Source organism: Corvus moneduloides, chromosome 13 (genome assembly GCF_009650955.1).
Source record: "Corvus moneduloides isolate bCorMon1 chromosome 13, bCorMon1.pri, whole genome shotgun sequence".
Classification (NCBI taxonomy): domain Eukaryota; kingdom Metazoa; phylum Chordata; class Aves; order Passeriformes; family Corvidae; genus Corvus; species Corvus moneduloides.
In genome coordinates, this window is record NC_045488.1 from 7,025,679 (window position 1) to 7,042,342 (window position 16,664).

Consider the following 16,664-nt stretch of genomic DNA (forward strand, 5'->3'; position numbering starts at 1 on the left):
ACAGGTCCAATGTTTATTTTCAGTGAATTTACTCCTGCAATGAGTCCATCAAAGGGCCTCCATGCCAGCAGCTGGATTTTCTTCCCACCATTCCCTTAATTTCCCCGTCTGTAAAGTAGAGAAAACAGTAATAATGGCTGATTATCAAGACAGATGGTTAGGATGCAATTCCTGCTCGTTAAATACTGTAACTTCACTGTCAAACACCACAGCAGAGCACTCAGTGTGCAAACACATGGGTACCCTCTGGTTTTTTGGATGCTGGGGGAGCATCTCTCTGCATCCCCCCATCAGCTGGCTCCCGGTGCCATTTGCCCTGTGCCATGTGTGTGGCACAGACACAGATTACCCTCCTCAAGGAGCTGTAGGAAACCACTCTCTAACAAGGGTGATTGGCTGGCAGTTTGTCCCACAGGCCCTCAGCCCTCATGCTGGTGTGACACACGAGCTCATGGCACATGGCCCATGGCCCATGTCCACATGTACACCCTGAGAGGAGGCACCACTGAACACCACAGAAAGAGGTGTTTTTTGAGGGTCACAGCCTCCAGGCAGCCAGGCCCTGTGGTGACCATGTCCTAGCATCCCCCTCCTGCTGGTGTCATTATCACCACCAGTGCCACCAGGTCTGCTGTTTGCAGAGACTCGCCAGGAGGAGAAAAGGCATTTGGGATAATGTTACTCCAGCAGGGCTGGAATCAAGAGGCAAGCACGTTCCTTGAGTGGAAAAGGCTGTTCTGTCTCAAATCTGCCATGGGAGCAAAGACTGGAGGTTTGTTGCTGATGTTATTTTTGAGCGGCACCAGAAGAGCTGCTGCTTGCTACAAACCACTGACGAGGCACCACAGTTATGGCTGACATTAGCCTTGTCCCAGAGGGACACATGTGCACGTGCCATCATGCCGAGGGATGGGGGCCTGAGATGGAGACAGCTCATCATCACCGATTTATTGCTGAGAATCATTCTCCCTCCTCTTCCTCCCAAAAGCGAGGGCAGATGGGCACATTGTCACCAGCCCTGGCTTTTGGCATCACACCCCCCTCGTGCCTGTCACTGCCCTCTCTCAGTCCACTGAACAGGGCTGTTGGGTGTTTCCCCTTGCAGGTGCAACCTGGCCCCTGTCCAGGAGTACTCTCAGGACGTGGGCATGAAGACAGACCTGGTGACCATGAACCCCTCGGTGATCCAACGCGCCTTCGAGGACCTGGTGAACGAGACCTGGAGGGAGAAGCTGCTGCAGCGCCTGCACAGCCTCAATGGCAGCATCCTCTGGATCCCAGCCTTCATGGCCAAGGGGGGCAAGGAGCGAGTGGAGTGGGTGAATGAGCTCATCCTGAAGCACCACATCAACGTCAGGACTGCCTACCCCTCGCTGCGCCTGCTGCACGCTGTCCGAGGGTGAGAGCCTCTCTGGTGTGCTCTGAGCCAGGGTTTCCTGAGCTGGAGAGAGATCCATGGGTTTGTGCTGGAGGAAAACAGTGCAAGTTGTTTCTGCAGACCCTGAGGAGTGGTGCATGGTCTCTAGATAAGAACTGGAGACCACCTTGTGAACAGGGGCTCCGCACTGTGCTCTTTGAGTGTGAAGGCTTTTAGCAATATCCAAGCCTCAGTCTTCCAGCTTTCCTGGGGTGTCACTGTAACTCCCCAGCCTGTGGTTAGGGCTTTCCCTGGAGAAACATGTGTGCACTGAGCTAGCAATGAGATTGGTCACCTTGTGCTTGAGTGACACATACAAGTCTCACGCAGGTCCTCAAGGCAGGGAGCTCATGTACCAGCCTGGGTGGGAGGGGGGTGATGTGCTCTGGTCCTGCTGGTCAGATTAACAGGACCAGGTGGTGGTGGTTTGCTGTGAGGGAATGAAGGGATCTTTCTGCTCTCTGCTTGCATCTTCAGGTGTACAGGAGACACAGGTGTGGTGGGGATGGGGAGGGTATAAAGAAAGAGAGCCCCAGGGTGAGACTTCCATGTAAATAACTTAGGAATGGGGTAGGCTCCTGCTTCAGTGCTTTATTTCTCTAGGAAGATTGTGATTCCTTAGGCATTTAGAGAGTTCAGGCAGACTGTGACTTTTGCTGGAGATGACTTATGACAGTAGTTGTCCTCTGATCCTGACTAGACCCTGTTAGTCTCACAGGATGGGAATTTCCATGTGTAGCTGGTGCTCCCACTTCTAAGCCCCAGCATGAATGTTCCTTGATTTCTTTGAGCACTGCTCCCCTACACCTCTGAGCCTGAGCTCTGCGGGTCAGTGAGTCCCTGCTGAGTGTTGCCTGTCCCAGCTCAGGTTGTGTGTCAGTGCTGGGGGTGGGTAGGAGAGAGGTTTTGGGGTCATTTCCACAAGGAGCAAGCCCAAGGAGGCTCCAGGGCAGCCTGGGAGGTCTGGGAGGAGTGGAGTGGTGCCTCACAGGCAACAGTAATGAGCAAGTACCACATCTGCCCCAAGTGCCTGTGTTAGAAGCTTCTCTGGGCCAGAGAGGCATCTCATAGAAAACACTGGCTTTGAGGTAAAGAAAGAGAAGGAAATAATACCACAACTCACAGAAAGGGAAGACAGGAAGAAAAAAAAAATCCCACAACCCAAATTCAGAGCTATTTCTAGCTGTAATTGACTTACTTTCATCTGTCAAAATAGAATTAAGCTCCTGTAATAAGCCCTCTAAATCAACAGGCTGCTAATCCTGTGCTGGCAACCATTCCCAGTACCAGAAAGTTCCCATAGGAAGCTTTGCAGAGGAGTTGGCAAGGGTTGGGCATCACTTTCCCACAGGAGAGGAGGATGCCTCCACAAGCCCAGCTGCTGAGCTTATCTTCCAACTCACAGCATCGTCCTGGCCTTTCTGTGTCACAGCCCTGCGGTCCAGCTGGACTGGCTGGCACGCTGCTTGTCCCTGTGCAGCTCCAGCAGGGCAGTGTTGGAGCCACCACTTGTGGCTGGCAGTTCCTGCCTGGCTGGAGGAGATGCAGGGATCTGGGGAGAAGCCCAGGGGTTCAGTGCTGTCTCGTGCATGGAGCAGTGCACCTGCTCTCCGCCATGGCTTGGAGCAGTGCTTCTTTTTGCATGTGTTTTAGTGTAACCATGGACTTTACTGGGGTCCTGTGCAAGGAATGTGGGTTTGGGCTTCTCAAAACCCCCTGGGGCTCAGGGGGGATACAACCAGTCAGACCAAGCAAGTGAAGTGAGCTGGTGGTGTTGGGGATGAATATGGCACCAGCACGTGGCTGGACAGGGGCTGATGCTGATGGCAAACTCCAAGGTCCTGGCTGGAAATACAGCCAAGACCTGTCCCTTGGGCTGGTCACCATGCTGGGGGCACTGGAGAAGGTGGCTCCTGGCAGCACTAATTCAATTATAACCACAGAGGCCAGTGCTAATCCTCGTCAGGAATTGCCCTCTAAGCCAAGGGAGCTGTTGCCTGACCTGCCCTTCTGCTCTCACACTTATCAGCAGGAAAACAAGGATGCCTACTAATTAGCAATTAATCTAATGAAACCTGCAGCCCCCTCAGAAAGCCAGAATTGATGGGAGCACTTCAACACTGACCCAGCGTGTTGTGGCCTGGCCCAGGAGCTCGCAGAGGGATCACCTGGGGCTGGGGGGCAAAGGGCTGTGCAGTTCTGGGGGAAGGCTGGAGTCAGTGTTAACCCTTTCCTTGGTGCAGCCTCCTCAGGTTTGGACTGGGGTGGATTTGAGAGTGATTCAGGCAGAATTGAATGAACTGGGCACAGCTGAGGGAGGTGGCTGATGCTCCTGGTGCTGTATAGGAAGTCTCTCAGGTACCAGTAGGGTTGTCTTGACCATCTGCTCAGGGTAATTGACAATATGTGGTTTGGGGTGAAGGAGTCCTTCCTCAGGTCAGACTGACCAGAAGCACTAGGAGTTTGCTTATTCATCTTCTGTGACGCTGTCCAATTCCTGTAATCATCCCATATTTTTGCTTTATGAGGGATATGGTCTCCAATAACATCCTCTGTCTCCAGCTCTCTCTGTGCCAGTGCAGAGCACTACACTTTTGTTTGACAGATCTGAGATTTGTGAAACAAATACATTTTGTGGCATGTGGTGTGCAGCAGAGAGTCAATAATCCACAAAGCCCCACAGCACATCCCTCTGTGCTTCAGTGGGCTGCTGTTGCAGAGATGTCCCATCTTCTCCCTTTTTGGATAAAACTACCTTTTATCATCTACCCTGAGTTGATTTGGAAGTCACAAAGGAATGAGAAATGAGGGAGGTCTTTCAGCTAAGGCACCCCTTTATATTTTTTTTTCCCAAGGAATAGCACTTTCTACAAAGGCTGACATCTCAGCCAATTTCAATTTGGCCACAGAAGTGTTTCCTTTTCTTTCTCCACTACCAGCAAAACACATTTGTGAGCCCTTGACTCCTCCTTGAACCCCAGTATTTATTGTCCTGCTCTGCTTTCCCTCAAACCAAAACGCATTTCAGTGGCAATTGAGCCACTTTTTTTTTTGTTTTCCCTATAATTTTCAGTGGGCATTTGTATAGGGTGCACTGCTGAGATAAGTAAAAAGCATTTGGTTTTGTTGTCCTTAACGGCATCATTTGAGACATCACCTTTCTAGCTGTGAGAGTGCTTTAAATGTTTGCTGATACCTTTTTGTGTTGTTGATTCTGGGTAATCAGTGCAATAGGACAGAGACTCTTCTCACACGGTTCAACTCACACCAGGAGGGGAGAGAGCCTTCAGCATTCCAATGGAGGAGCTCAGAAGGAAGCACAGTCACCCCTGGGGATGAAGAGGGGAGTTGTTTGGTGGCAGGAGCCAGCTCCTGGGGACAGTGTTCTGTGTTTCAGGGTGTGTGTGCAATTCCATAAAATGTCTCCTGAGCGATTCATCTGGTGAGCCCCGTGCTCCTCACCTGTCTGGGGAGCAAGCAAGCCCCTTATTAGTTGCCTGTTAGTGTGTCCAAAAAGCCTTGTAATCCCTACTGCCAAGCAGCTTTCGTTAGAGAAATAACATGAAGTGCAGGAAGAGAGGGAAAATAATTGTGTCTGGAGGTTTGTCTGTCACTCCTTGCAGCGAATTCATGGGCACGTTTCACTTTGTCTAATCTGGTCTAGCATTTCTCACTGTGTCCATCACAAGGGTCTCTTGGCAGTAACCAATTCCAATCCCATAAGATTTTGTTAAGGGCTTCTTGAGAGGAAAAAAAATTAAAAATCAATAAACCTCGCAGCTCCTTGGCTTGGTCTCCCATTAGTTTTAAGATCCAAACAGCTGTGACAGTTGGCGAGCGCTTGTCAGGACAGTGATGGCCTTGCCCAGGGCCCAGGGTGCCACATGCACTCAGTAGTGCAGCCTGACAGGCCACAAGGTGCATTCATCTTTGCCTTGGATGTCTGCCTGGGCCCTCACACCCAAACAGGTTCGCTGAGTTTTCAGGGCACGATGCCTTTCCCATCCATCAGCCGTGGTGGAAACCTTCACCTGGTCCCTCCTTGCCTTGTGACCCCATTATGCCACATCCATTCCATTATGCCACATCCATTCCAGCATCCTCTGCCTCACTTGCAGCCACACAGGATGTGTGCAGATGATTGTCCTGACGTGTTGCTTTGACTGAACCCTTTTGCATCCCTCCGCAGCCTCTCCTTTTCTCTAACACGTCAAACCTAAGCTCCTGCTTTTCCTTTCTGCAGCCCTCCCAGCTCAGCTTTTCTCGCCCTCTGTCTCAAGATCAGTTCTGCTGTGTCCAGCAGTGTCTGGCCAGCACCACCCACTTGTGGGTTTTCTAATCCAGCTACTTCATGCTTCCTCCCGTACGGTGTTTCATGTGTACAGGGGCTCCTCTGAAATACCTGCTCTGGGGTCCTGGGCCTCAAAGCCCTTCCCCTGTGGCCCCACAGATGGTTTAAGGACAGTGGTCCCATGCTCAGCTGAGGGAAGATGTCCAAAGGGTGTAGGGGAAGAAAACAGCCATTCACAAGTGTGTGATTGGGCTGGGATATAGGGGGAACACCCCTTTTAGCCATGTGTGGGTTAGATCTGTGCATATCCCATAAAGAAATCCTTGAGTGAGCTATTATTCTCACCCCTTCTGCACTTAAGACACGTTGAACCCAAGCTGTGGTGTGTCTGCCCTGGGGCCCCAAGAGAGTTAATTTGTTCCTGTTAATCAGGAAGATTTAGTCTTTTTCAAAAGAAGTGAAGGGGCATAGAAAGGAAAGGTGAAAGAAATAAGGTTATTCTCAATTATTTTCCTTTAGTGTCTGCTTGGAAATGCTTTAACTTGAGGGTGTTGAGTACCATGTGTGTTTGAAAGGGCATCGCAGAGCTCAGGACCTGGCAGAGAAGAGAGTTTTTTATCTGTGGCTCAGAGTTGATTTGTTTGTGCCAAGTCACCAAAACCAGAGCCAGTCCCACATGGATCCAGTCTGGACAAGGAGGCTGGGTTTGGTGTTTGGGCTTTGCCCAGCCTGCGGATAAAGCCTGACTGACACCAGATCCAGTTTTTGGAGTCAGTGTTAGCATCTGGATGGGGACATGCCCATTCCTGCTTGTCCAGCACATCTCTCATCACTGTACATGGCTCTTGGCTGTTCTGGTGGAGGTGACAGAGGAGGAGGCTCAATACCTGGACAGAAGAGGGCTGGAAGAAGCTGAATGGGGGGATAGCAGTTGCTCTCTGGGCTCCTGATCCCCCCAGCACTGGGATATGTTCTGTCCCCTGCCAGCAGCAGCGGGTCCTGTCCCCACCTGCACCCACATCAGTCGGGGCACTCTCTCTGGTTATCTGTGCCTGGTTTTTCCTGGGTATTACTGGGAGCAGGATGTGTGTGGCAGACTGATAATACACTGCTGCCAGTCAAGGACTAGCAGCTCCACAACAGCTTGTGTTTATATCACACTTTTATGAATTATCTCTTTTAAAAGAGTCTGAAATTGCATTATTTCGGCTATTCTGATTTGTACCACTAAATAATGCAGCTGATACTGCTGAAATTTGATTTCTTCATTGACCTAAGTCTTCATTTCATCAGGGCAATGGATTTTCTGTTAATTTTATCCTGTGGATTAACCCTAATGTGGAGGGTACAAGTTATTTTAGGTTTTTTCAGGCATGTCAGGAGGTGATTGGTAAGCAAGAGCAGGGCCCTGCCCTCTCTAGCAGTCCTTGAATTCAGGGAGGAGTTTTGCACCCAGCATTCCAGCCCAAATCCAGGCCAGGCTCTTCTCCCCAAATTCAGTGATGCTGGAGGGGGATGAGCTCTGTCAGTGTGGTGGGGCATGTACTCCAGCTGTGCAGTGAGGAGGCTGCCACCTTCCCTGGCTCGGGTGGCAGCTGTGGCTTCCTAGGGGCAGAGTGTTGCCTTCTGAAGGATTCCCACTGGGCTTTAAGGTCCCAATACAGCAGTTTCTTTCCCTGTGGCTGCAGAGCAGCCCCCTCACAAGAGGCATACACTGATGCTCAGGCACCTGGCAGCAGTTCTGCTTAGCAGACTTCTAATCATCTCCAGTTGATGGTTAGGAGATGAGGAACAACCAGAACCACCTCCCAGCTGTAGGATGAGACACTCTGAGCTGCTCTTCTTAAGTCTCAATTCAAGAAAGTGTTAGGGCTTGTGTCTAGGCTGCCTCCTTACAAAAGATGGCCTTGAAGATCTGATGGCATTTTCCATCTGTCACTATCATGGTCTGAAACCAGAGCTGTCTCAGGCAATTTTTCCCCGACAGCATCATGGTTCCTGTTCTGAGCCACATCCTGCTCAGGCTCCTGCTTATCTTGGGAGCTGCATCCACACCTGAGGGTTTATTTACAGACACAGCACCAGCTTCTGAAGGAGATCCTTGCTGGGAGAGCAGCTCTGAGAACAGAGGTATTGGGTTTCAGGACTGCTCTTTGCTCTTCTCTTTTAATTGCTGCCTCTTCCCATAAAATGTTGCGGTTAATACTTATGGTGATTGGTGTAGCCAATGTGAAAAATAATTACTGCCTGCTTCGAGATTATCTTTCCTCCTAATTAAAATCCTGGACCTCACATATTAAAGGTGCGCTGTTGACACAGCATCCCATGTGCGCCCAGACAACCTCATTTGGATTTACAGAATTAATTAGGTTTTATTTCCATCCCCAGCTGTTCTCTCCTGCACCAGAGTTGTGGTTGCTATCTCAGCTGGACAGTGGTGGGAGAGATAAGAGGAAGATCTTGCATAGCTCCAACACTCCCATCATAAACCAGTCATTAAAAAGTATTTCCCAGACCTCACCAGAGGATTTCCCACCTTCACCGTCCAGGAAACAAATTGCAGGAGCTGTGTTGTGGATTGGGCATTATGTGTTATGATATGTTATGTTATGTTATGTTATGTTATGTTATATGTTATGTCATGTCATCCATGTGGGTGGGTTGGGGCAGCCTGGAGTCCATCACCCCTTCTCAAACCTGTGGTGAGAATTTATAATGCTGCATGAGCGAGGTTTTTGCAATACCCTGCCTGCAACAAAGGAAAATACAGATGAAAGAGCCAGGTTTTAATTTTCATTTTCATTATTAAAAAAATGAATTGTCAATGTTCCCTACCCCTATATTGCCGAGTGAGTGCTCACTAGCTGCATGTGCTGTGGTGGACATACTGGGTTGGTTGTGGTAGGGCTGTTTTTGGGTGGTGGCTTGTGCACATTTTTTGGTCTTGGTAAGGTTTTTTGTATGTGCTGGGTTGCAGAGTACAGCATGTGTCTGTAGGGTGCTTCAGTGTCTGACCCAGGTCGTTTTTCTCATTGTTAACATGCATGAAACTGGTGGTCACTCTGTGTGGAAGAGTCACTTCATCTTGCTGTCAGGGTCCTTGGACATTCATAGAGCATTTACAGCCTCAACAAAATACAAAAGTTAATATTTTGGGAGGGCAAAAGGTCACCAGTATTTTTCTGTGTGCTCCAGCTGGTGAATTGATAAAAGGAGAGTTTTAAGGCTAAAGCAGCTGCAGGACAAACCCAGACAGTTGTCCTCCCCCAAAGCCAGCTGGTTAATACGGTTTGACAGTTCTTCCCAGGTGGCTTCCCTGCTGCATGAGGATACCCTAATTCACAGTGTTAAATGGTTGTGGTAATCTCCCATTTCCCTCTGCACACAGGGGGTCTAATGTGCTTACCCATAAACTCATCAAGGAGGCTGCTTTATGGCTACCTGTGGGAGCAGGCTGCCGTGGCACTGCAGTGAGCTCTGCTGGCTCCCCACAGCACAGCCCTGTGGCTGGGCAAGCGCAGAAAATGCTGATGCTGTGCCCCTGAGATACTGCTTTTCCCCCAGTTACTTGTTCCTTTTTCATGCTGGATGCCAGCATGAGCCAGGCAAAGACATCCTTCCCAAAACATCATATTCATCCTTTGCTAAAGCCCGATGTGCTTGAAAACCCCTGTCTGGCACCCCAAAAAACTGTCCCTGTGCTCTTCCTGCACATGCCAGGGCAGCCACTCTGCTTCCAGAATTTGATTCACCAGAAAAGTCAATTTTTTCTCTTATCTGGCTGAGAACAAGCAAGCACGTTTTGTGCTGGGTTGCTAAATTTTAATGGCTTTCGTGAAAAACTAATTTGCAGGATTAAGGCTCAGCTCTCCCAAGGGTTCCTGCCATCTGAGCACCAGACCCTCAGGAGCCCAGCAGAAAGTGCGAATGAGGAGCAGGACACTTCCTGGGGCTCCACTGCGACAGCAGGACCCGGCTCAGGATCCCAAATGTCTGGTGAGAGCACAGAAATGCCACGTGCTCTGCTCTGCTTCCTTCTGCCTTTTATCCAAGGTGCTGCCAGTCACTCACCTGAGCTCAGGCCCTTGGAAATACCTCTTAAAAGTAATCCAAGGGCTCAGACGGGCTGTGGCACAGCAGGATGTGCTTGCTGCCTGCACCAACCCTGCCTGCTCTGGGGCAGTGCTGGCATCAGACACTCTGGGGGAGGAGGGAGTGTGCCTCATGGGGACATCTTCTACCTCCCCAAACCTTTTGCTTTCTGATTTTGCTCCTCTGACAGTGTTTTCCTGCTGAGTGAACCAGATAAGTTGCCTTTGCAATAAATACGGGGCGCTGGAAACATCTTACAGGATGCTGAGGCTGCAGTAACTTTTATCAGCAGCCCAAAATACCACGGCTGATACTGTTTCTGCTCTTGCATCAGTACATCCTTCCCCTGTTTGTTTTGCTCTCCCTCATAAAAACTAACGTACTTCCCAGCAGCGAGCACAGCTGACCTCCATATCTCACATTATATATTGCAGTGTGCCGTATTGTGTGTCTGATGGACTCATGCTGCCGGGTGTGGTGATGTATCTTGGTCCAGGATCACAGCAGCAGTTGCTGGGTGTAATGGGAACTCAGCAGTGCATTTTAACTCTCTCAGCCTGGTGACCCTTTGTTCCAAGGCGGATGCTTTTCCACCCCTGTCGTGTTTGCTATCAGAGTAAAAATCTTCATCAATGAAAGTCATCAGCATGTGTTTGACTGTGCCTGCTTCGAGGGGTTGTTGGAGTCTACTTGACATGTGGGTGCTTTGGTCTGTAGTATTGATCTCTGGGGCTGATTCGAAGATAATTGTAGACTGAAGTACCGAAGGCCACTGTTGCAAGCAATTTGTTTTTCATAAAGGATTGTCGAGGCATGAGATGCTTCAGTGCCATGGCAACAAGTGTGATGTAACCAGCAGACAGAGAGCAGGAGGATGCAGTCCCTGGAGAGGCTTTCTTGGCGTGGAGAACTCTGCTAGTCAGAAACCTCTCACTTTGAATCACCAATACATCTCAGTCAGAGGCCAGAGAGAGAAAACGTGCGGGACACGAGCTCGGTGTGCAGGGTGAATAACAGGCTCCACTGTCCTTTTGCAGGTACTGGCTGACCAACAAGGTGCACATCAAGCGACCCACCACTGGCCTCCTCATGTACACCCTGGCCACCCGCTTCTGCAACCAGATCTATCTCTACGGCTTCTGGCCCTTTCCCCTGGACCAGAACCAGAACCCGGTCAAGTACCACTACTACGACAGCCTGAAGTACGGCTACACCTCGCAGGCCAGCCCGCACACCATGCCCTTGGAGTTCAAAGCCTTAAAGACGCTGCACCAGCAAGGAGCCTTGAAGCTGACTGTGGGGGAGTGCGATGGGGCCACGTAGGGTGGTCCCTGGCCACGTTCCTGCACAGCCACGGGAGGAAGGGGAGGGGGCGGAAAGGACGAGTGGTGCCTGGTGGGGTTGGTCGTCTTTGTTAACGCGCAGGACAGCGACACAAATATATCTACGTGGTACCTATATATATTGACCTGAGTATTATAACTGTTCGGTGTTCACCAAGGGAGGGGCAGGAGGGATGCAGGAGCATCTGGCAAGACTGGCCTGGGCAAGACCCCTCGCCATGGGGCTTGCTGGACTCGAAGGGTGTTTGCCTTACATCTGAAAGGTGTGAAGGTGGCCTTGGTTTTTGAGGGTATGTTAGGTGATGGGTAAACGTGAGCCGTTTGTTGTGACTGGTCCGAGGTTGGTAGTTAGTTTGTTTGGCCAAGGGCGCCGGCAGCGAGGCGCGTCCTTGGCCCCGTGCTCGTGGCGGGGAGGGGAAGGGGCAGGGAGTGGGGTGGGCAGGGAAGGTTTGTTGGCGGCTCTCACAGCCCAGGGACTGCCCCGCAGGGACCAGTGCCTAGATCCATCCGAACACGGGGCACCGGGCTAGGCACGGCCTTTGGAGCGGTGAGGGAGAGGCCTCCGGGGCTGCAGCTGGGTCTCCAGGAGGTGGCAGGGAGCAGAGCTAAGCTGGTCCCAGTGACACTCACACACACGAGGGCCTCCAGAGAACGAGAGCGTCAGCGTTGAGCCGATGAGGATGCTGAACGTGTATTTCTCTTCCTTTTCTGAGGAGCAATGTGGGAAGGAGCAGAGATGCTGGAATGTGGCAGGAAGGAGCTTTGCTGCCACAAACCAGCACCATTAGTGTTGAGTGTCTCACTGTGCCACAAAGACACTCAACATCTGTCAGGGCTCGTGGAAACCATAAGTACATCCAGGTCTAATTCCTCCAATTCCCAACTGCTACCTGCTAAGCAGCCTGCCTTCTCTCCCCCTCCAAAAACTGCCGAGATATGGGTGATAGGTTTAGACCCAGCCAAGCAGAAAGACCACAGGACTTCAAGGGACTTTTTCAATCCTAAATAATTTATTTTCAGTTTCTCCCCAAAGAAGCAGCACACAGCGCTGAATTCCTGGAGTCCCGCTCTGTCAGTCCTTTCAAGCCCTAATTATCTCTCACTCTCAACAGTTAAATAGGATGTCAGATGGATCTTGATTGGATGCTTGCCTAGAAATGAACATCATAGAAATAATCTTTTCCTTTTTTCTTTTCTCCCAGACAGAAACCAAAATATAAAGAATTTGTCATAACTACATTTGCTTTTCTCTGATTTTCGGGGGTTTTGAAGGAAGCAACTAGATGGATCTGATGATTCTGTTTCATTTTCTGCCTCTGTAGCCTATTCTGTTTGTCTCCTAATTAGCACTCAGTGCAAGAATGCAGGTGAGTCCAGGGTTCAGCGAGGGCTCTTTGGGTTTAATTTGTGGGAGAGTAAATAACATTGCACAGGCAGACCTCAGGCATGCACTTCACTGCTGCCATGGCTGGGTGTCATCACCTTTGGGCCTCCTCCTGCTGCTGTGTTTTTTGAGTTACAAAGTGTGCAGTTTGGGGCTGAAATACTTGACATTGTCTCTTTAAAAGCTGAGTGCTTCAAGTGGTAAAAGGAAGAGCTCACTTTCATGTTTTGGGCTGTAGAAGCTACTGTACCCATAGGAGCCTCCAGCCTGCTAATTAGTGTCAGATGAAGATGGCTAAGATTAAGGTATAAGCAACATTATAGTGGATAAATGTGGGCTAATCTGCCACTGAGGGGATGTTTCCTTCCAGCACCAGAAAATTATTTCTTTCATGCTTTTTTTTTTTTAAACCTGGTGCTGCTTTTTTATTTTTTTGCGTCTTATTTTTACTTGGCTTTAGTTTCACAATAAAGCTAAACCTGGCTGTGAACCTCAGCTTAAGCTGAGATAGAAAGAGACAGAGAGTAAAACTGCCGGATGGAAGTAATCTGCAATCCCAAGGAGTTTCCCATGATTCAGGAGTGGTTCTTAAAGCCAGATAATTCCCAGGTTTGTCCCCAGCACGGGGGAGGGACAGAGCAGGGATGGAGCTGCAGGGACTGCTAAAGCCAACTGTTGTATCAAGGGGCCTGGGCCGTGGTACTGATTGCTGTTAGCAAACCTTCTTTTTAAATAAAAATAGAGGAAATGAAATAAATGTGCAGGGGTTTTATTTTTATTCTGTATTTTCATTGAATAGAAGGGCAAGAGGGGAGGCAAGACCATGAAGTGCCATGGGATTAAATGGGGAAACCCTGGGACCCCCCCTTTGCTGGTGAAGGAGAGGGGAAGGCTGGGCTTGTTTGCCCACGTGGGGTGGATGTCAGTGCTGTACCAGGGAGACATCCAAAGCCATCAGGATGTCCTCGCTGTGCCTACAGAGATTATTGAGCTGAAGCTACAGCAGCACAACAGGGGTGTGCTGGGGGCTGAAAAGGGGATGGGAGAAGGGTTTTTTTTTTCTGGTGCCCTTGAAGCAGCTGCTGCATCAAAGCACAGGCCAGTTATAAGCAAATTATTCAGGGGGATGAAATTGCTGGTGATGTTTCTATTCCCAGAATGGGTCCTGTTCCACCCCTGTTGTAAAAATGCATTAAACCATGAGCAAGACCCTGCAGCTATTGAAATCCCTGGCTGAGCTCCCATTTCACCTTGCTGCCATGCAGGCTGGTCTCTGCTGTGTTTATATGCACAAAAACAACTAGAAATTTCCCATTGCTTTAGTGTTTTGTGAGAAGCCCTCTGGTCTGGTTCTCTGAGCAGGTCCTCAGGTTGGAAACATAATTTATCATTTCGGTTTCTAGCAAATAGCTGAGACCTGGCTCCACCAAGCCCCAGCGAGCCATAAAGCCCTTGTGCTGTTCATGAGCAGCAGGAGCAGAGATTCAGATTCGCCTCCTGCAGCAGTGCTTGGGGTGGGTGGATGATATTTGGGCTATTTTGGGGCAGCCGCCAGCCCTGGAGCAGCACAGCAGCTGCCAGATGCTGTGGGAACCCAGCGGCTGCACCAAGCTGCTGCTTGATGGATTTCTTCATGCCCAATTAAGGCTCTTCTGTCATCAAGAGTGAAACAAAAGAGAGTATTGATTCTACTTAGGCAGAGATGCAGGTGCACATGTTGCACCATGGATGTGGTTAACTGCCCTAAATGGCAGCAGCAGCTCCCCTTGCTCTTCCCTCCTCATCCCACCACTCCCTCCAGCAGTGAGGCCGGTCCAAACTGGTGGTGCTGGTGGCTCTGGGATGGGGAGCTCCCTCCCACGGGTTAGGCACATTTGTGCCAAAAGGCCTCTGGATGGTAAGAAGTGACCTAAACTTGCAAAATAGAGGCAAACTTGAGTCTGCAGCTTGCTAAGCCCAGAGTTTGGGGCTGTTTCCCCAGTGTGGCTTTTTGGGGCAATGCTCTAAAAGGTGCTCCTGGCCAAACACAGTGCTCTCCTCACCGTGTGCCCCTGGGGCATTTTCCATGTACAACAGCTTGGGGATAAGGGTTGTGTGTTGCCTACTCCCCACGTCAGGGTGAGAAGCTCAGCTGTGTGAATGGCTTTTCCTTTTCACCATGGTTTGCTGGGTTACATCCCAGCCTCGGAGTCTGCCACAGCTCTGGCATGTATACATATATACACAGGGTGACATGGCTCTTGCTCTGCTGGGGGACATCATGCCCATATCTGTCCCTGGCACTGAGCACATCTCCTCTGGTCAAACTGCAGAGTCTGCAGGCTCCACTGCCAACATCCTTTACAATTAATACCTGTGCTGCCTTGTTTAAAGCTGACTGGGGTGGTTTGAGTTGCAGCAGCTCCTCTGAACTGCAGCACAGGATCCCCTGGCTGCTTCCCACACTCCCCAGCCCCTCACCCAGGCAGGGCTGCCTGAGGAACCTCTTCCCTCCCAGCCCCACAGGCGAGGAATGGAGGAGGGACAGTCCCCTTCCCCCAAACTCTCCATCAGCCAGGGCTTGCTGCAGGTCGATAACCAACCCTCTGCTTCAGTCACAGCCCAGATAATTAGCGAGCAAAGTGCAAATAGTCACTGTGATTCAAATTACCTTTTAATTTCTTTTCAAGCTGCCTGAGGGGTTTCTTTAGTCCTACGAAAAAAACAGATTTTCTTTTTTTCTTTTTTTTTTTTTTTTTTTGAGACACCAGTCTTGCAAACCAGAAAGACACAATATTTTGTATTCAAGGTGTAATGAAAGTTGTTTGCACTTTTACATTGCTTTTTGGATACTTCATGGGAATAACACTGAGTACTTCAGTAAGTCTCAAATGATACAAATTATTTCAGTTGATCCCAAAACAAATTAATTTTTAATTTTGTGCAAAATAGTCTCAAAAAGGTTGCACCATCTACAAATCATGACATAGATATTGGGTTTTTTATCCACCACTCCTTTTCAAAATTTAAACAATCCAATTTCATGCTAGAGAGGCTTGAAACTATGGAGATTAAAGCTTAAAGCTTTGAGAGACCCACAGGGGACAGCAGGGAAGTTGTTTGGTTTCCTCCAGAGTGCCCCTCAATGTCAGGATGTAAAACCAGGCACATAACCATGGTCGCCAATGTAATGATTTGTCAAACCATACATTTTTCAACTCTTTTGGTTGCTTTAAGTTTTAAATTTTAGTTTACAAATGGTTTATTAGCACGTATTTTCTCTAAGTGTTATCTCTTAGAGATATCACTATCTCATTTATCTCTAAGTGTTACTCTATCACCCTCAGCATCAGACAGCAGAATTTCATTTTGGAGTCACCTTTTTAGCCACATTAAACACTTTCTAGCTGTCATTGTCGTTGCCGTCATCTCCTTCTCCTTCTTCTCCTTCTTCCCCTTCTTCTTCACTACTACTTAATCTTATTTTACTCTGTGAAAACAATTGGGCACCTACAAGCTGGCAAATCTGCTCTGCAACTCCCCTAGTGCTCATGTCCAAGTTCTACATTGGGTGATCTCACTGTGGATACCACCAGCAGCAGGGAATGGACTCCATGCCTTATTTGTGCCCCCCCAGACGGTTGCACATCACCCACGTAGGCAAGGAAATTACTGAGAAAGGCCTTGGACAGAGGCCTGAATGATAACCAAAAAAATCATCATCCACCCAAGAGGATGGACTTCTTTCCCAGTATTAGCAATATCAAGGGATTCAACAATAAGCTCCTTTTCCAGCTGGGATAACTCCTGTCTGATGAACTCCTGTTCATCAAACCCAGCCCAATGCACGAGCAAAGCCATCACAGACCTGTTCCCTTCACAGCCCAGCTGGAAGCAAATTCATTTGGCTGCTTAACATCCTCTCCAAGCAAATCTACCAGTGCCCCTATGAGAACCAGGATCAGCACTCACTGACCCTTCCCACTGTGGTGACTGTGCAAGAGCTGAGAACAAACATGAAGTAACAACATGGATGGAAATATCTCCTGCTTGGTTAATGAAGGAATCTTCAGCCATCTCCGGACCCCTAAAGAAGGCACAGGCAGGAGGAGGACAGACCCCGGGGATGGTCAGAGAGATGCCATCCTAAAGGAGATA

The 16,664-nt window shown here is 49.4% G+C and overlaps 1 protein-coding gene across 2 annotated transcripts in view; it reads left to right on the plus strand.

Annotated features, from left to right (window-relative positions):
• Nucleotides 1-13,284, plus strand: part of ST8SIA2 (ST8 alpha-N-acetyl-neuraminide alpha-2,8-sialyltransferase 2) — a 31,746-nt gene extending 18,462 nt beyond the window's left edge. The window contains exons 5-7 of one of the 2 annotated variants that reach the window (XM_032123045.1): nt 1,106-1,399; nt 9,562-9,704; nt 10,838-10,930. In XM_032123045.1, coding sequence (XP_031978936.1) covers nt 1,106-1,399; nt 9,562-9,704; nt 10,838-10,848 — 448 coding nt within the window. In that variant the 3' untranslated portion in view covers nt 10,849-10,930. Of the gene's footprint in view, nt 1-1,105; nt 1,400-9,561; nt 9,705-10,837 lie in introns of both variants that reach the window. The other variant, XM_032123044.1, reaches the window with a different exon arrangement.
• Nucleotides 13,285-16,664: the final 3,380 nt, after the last annotated feature.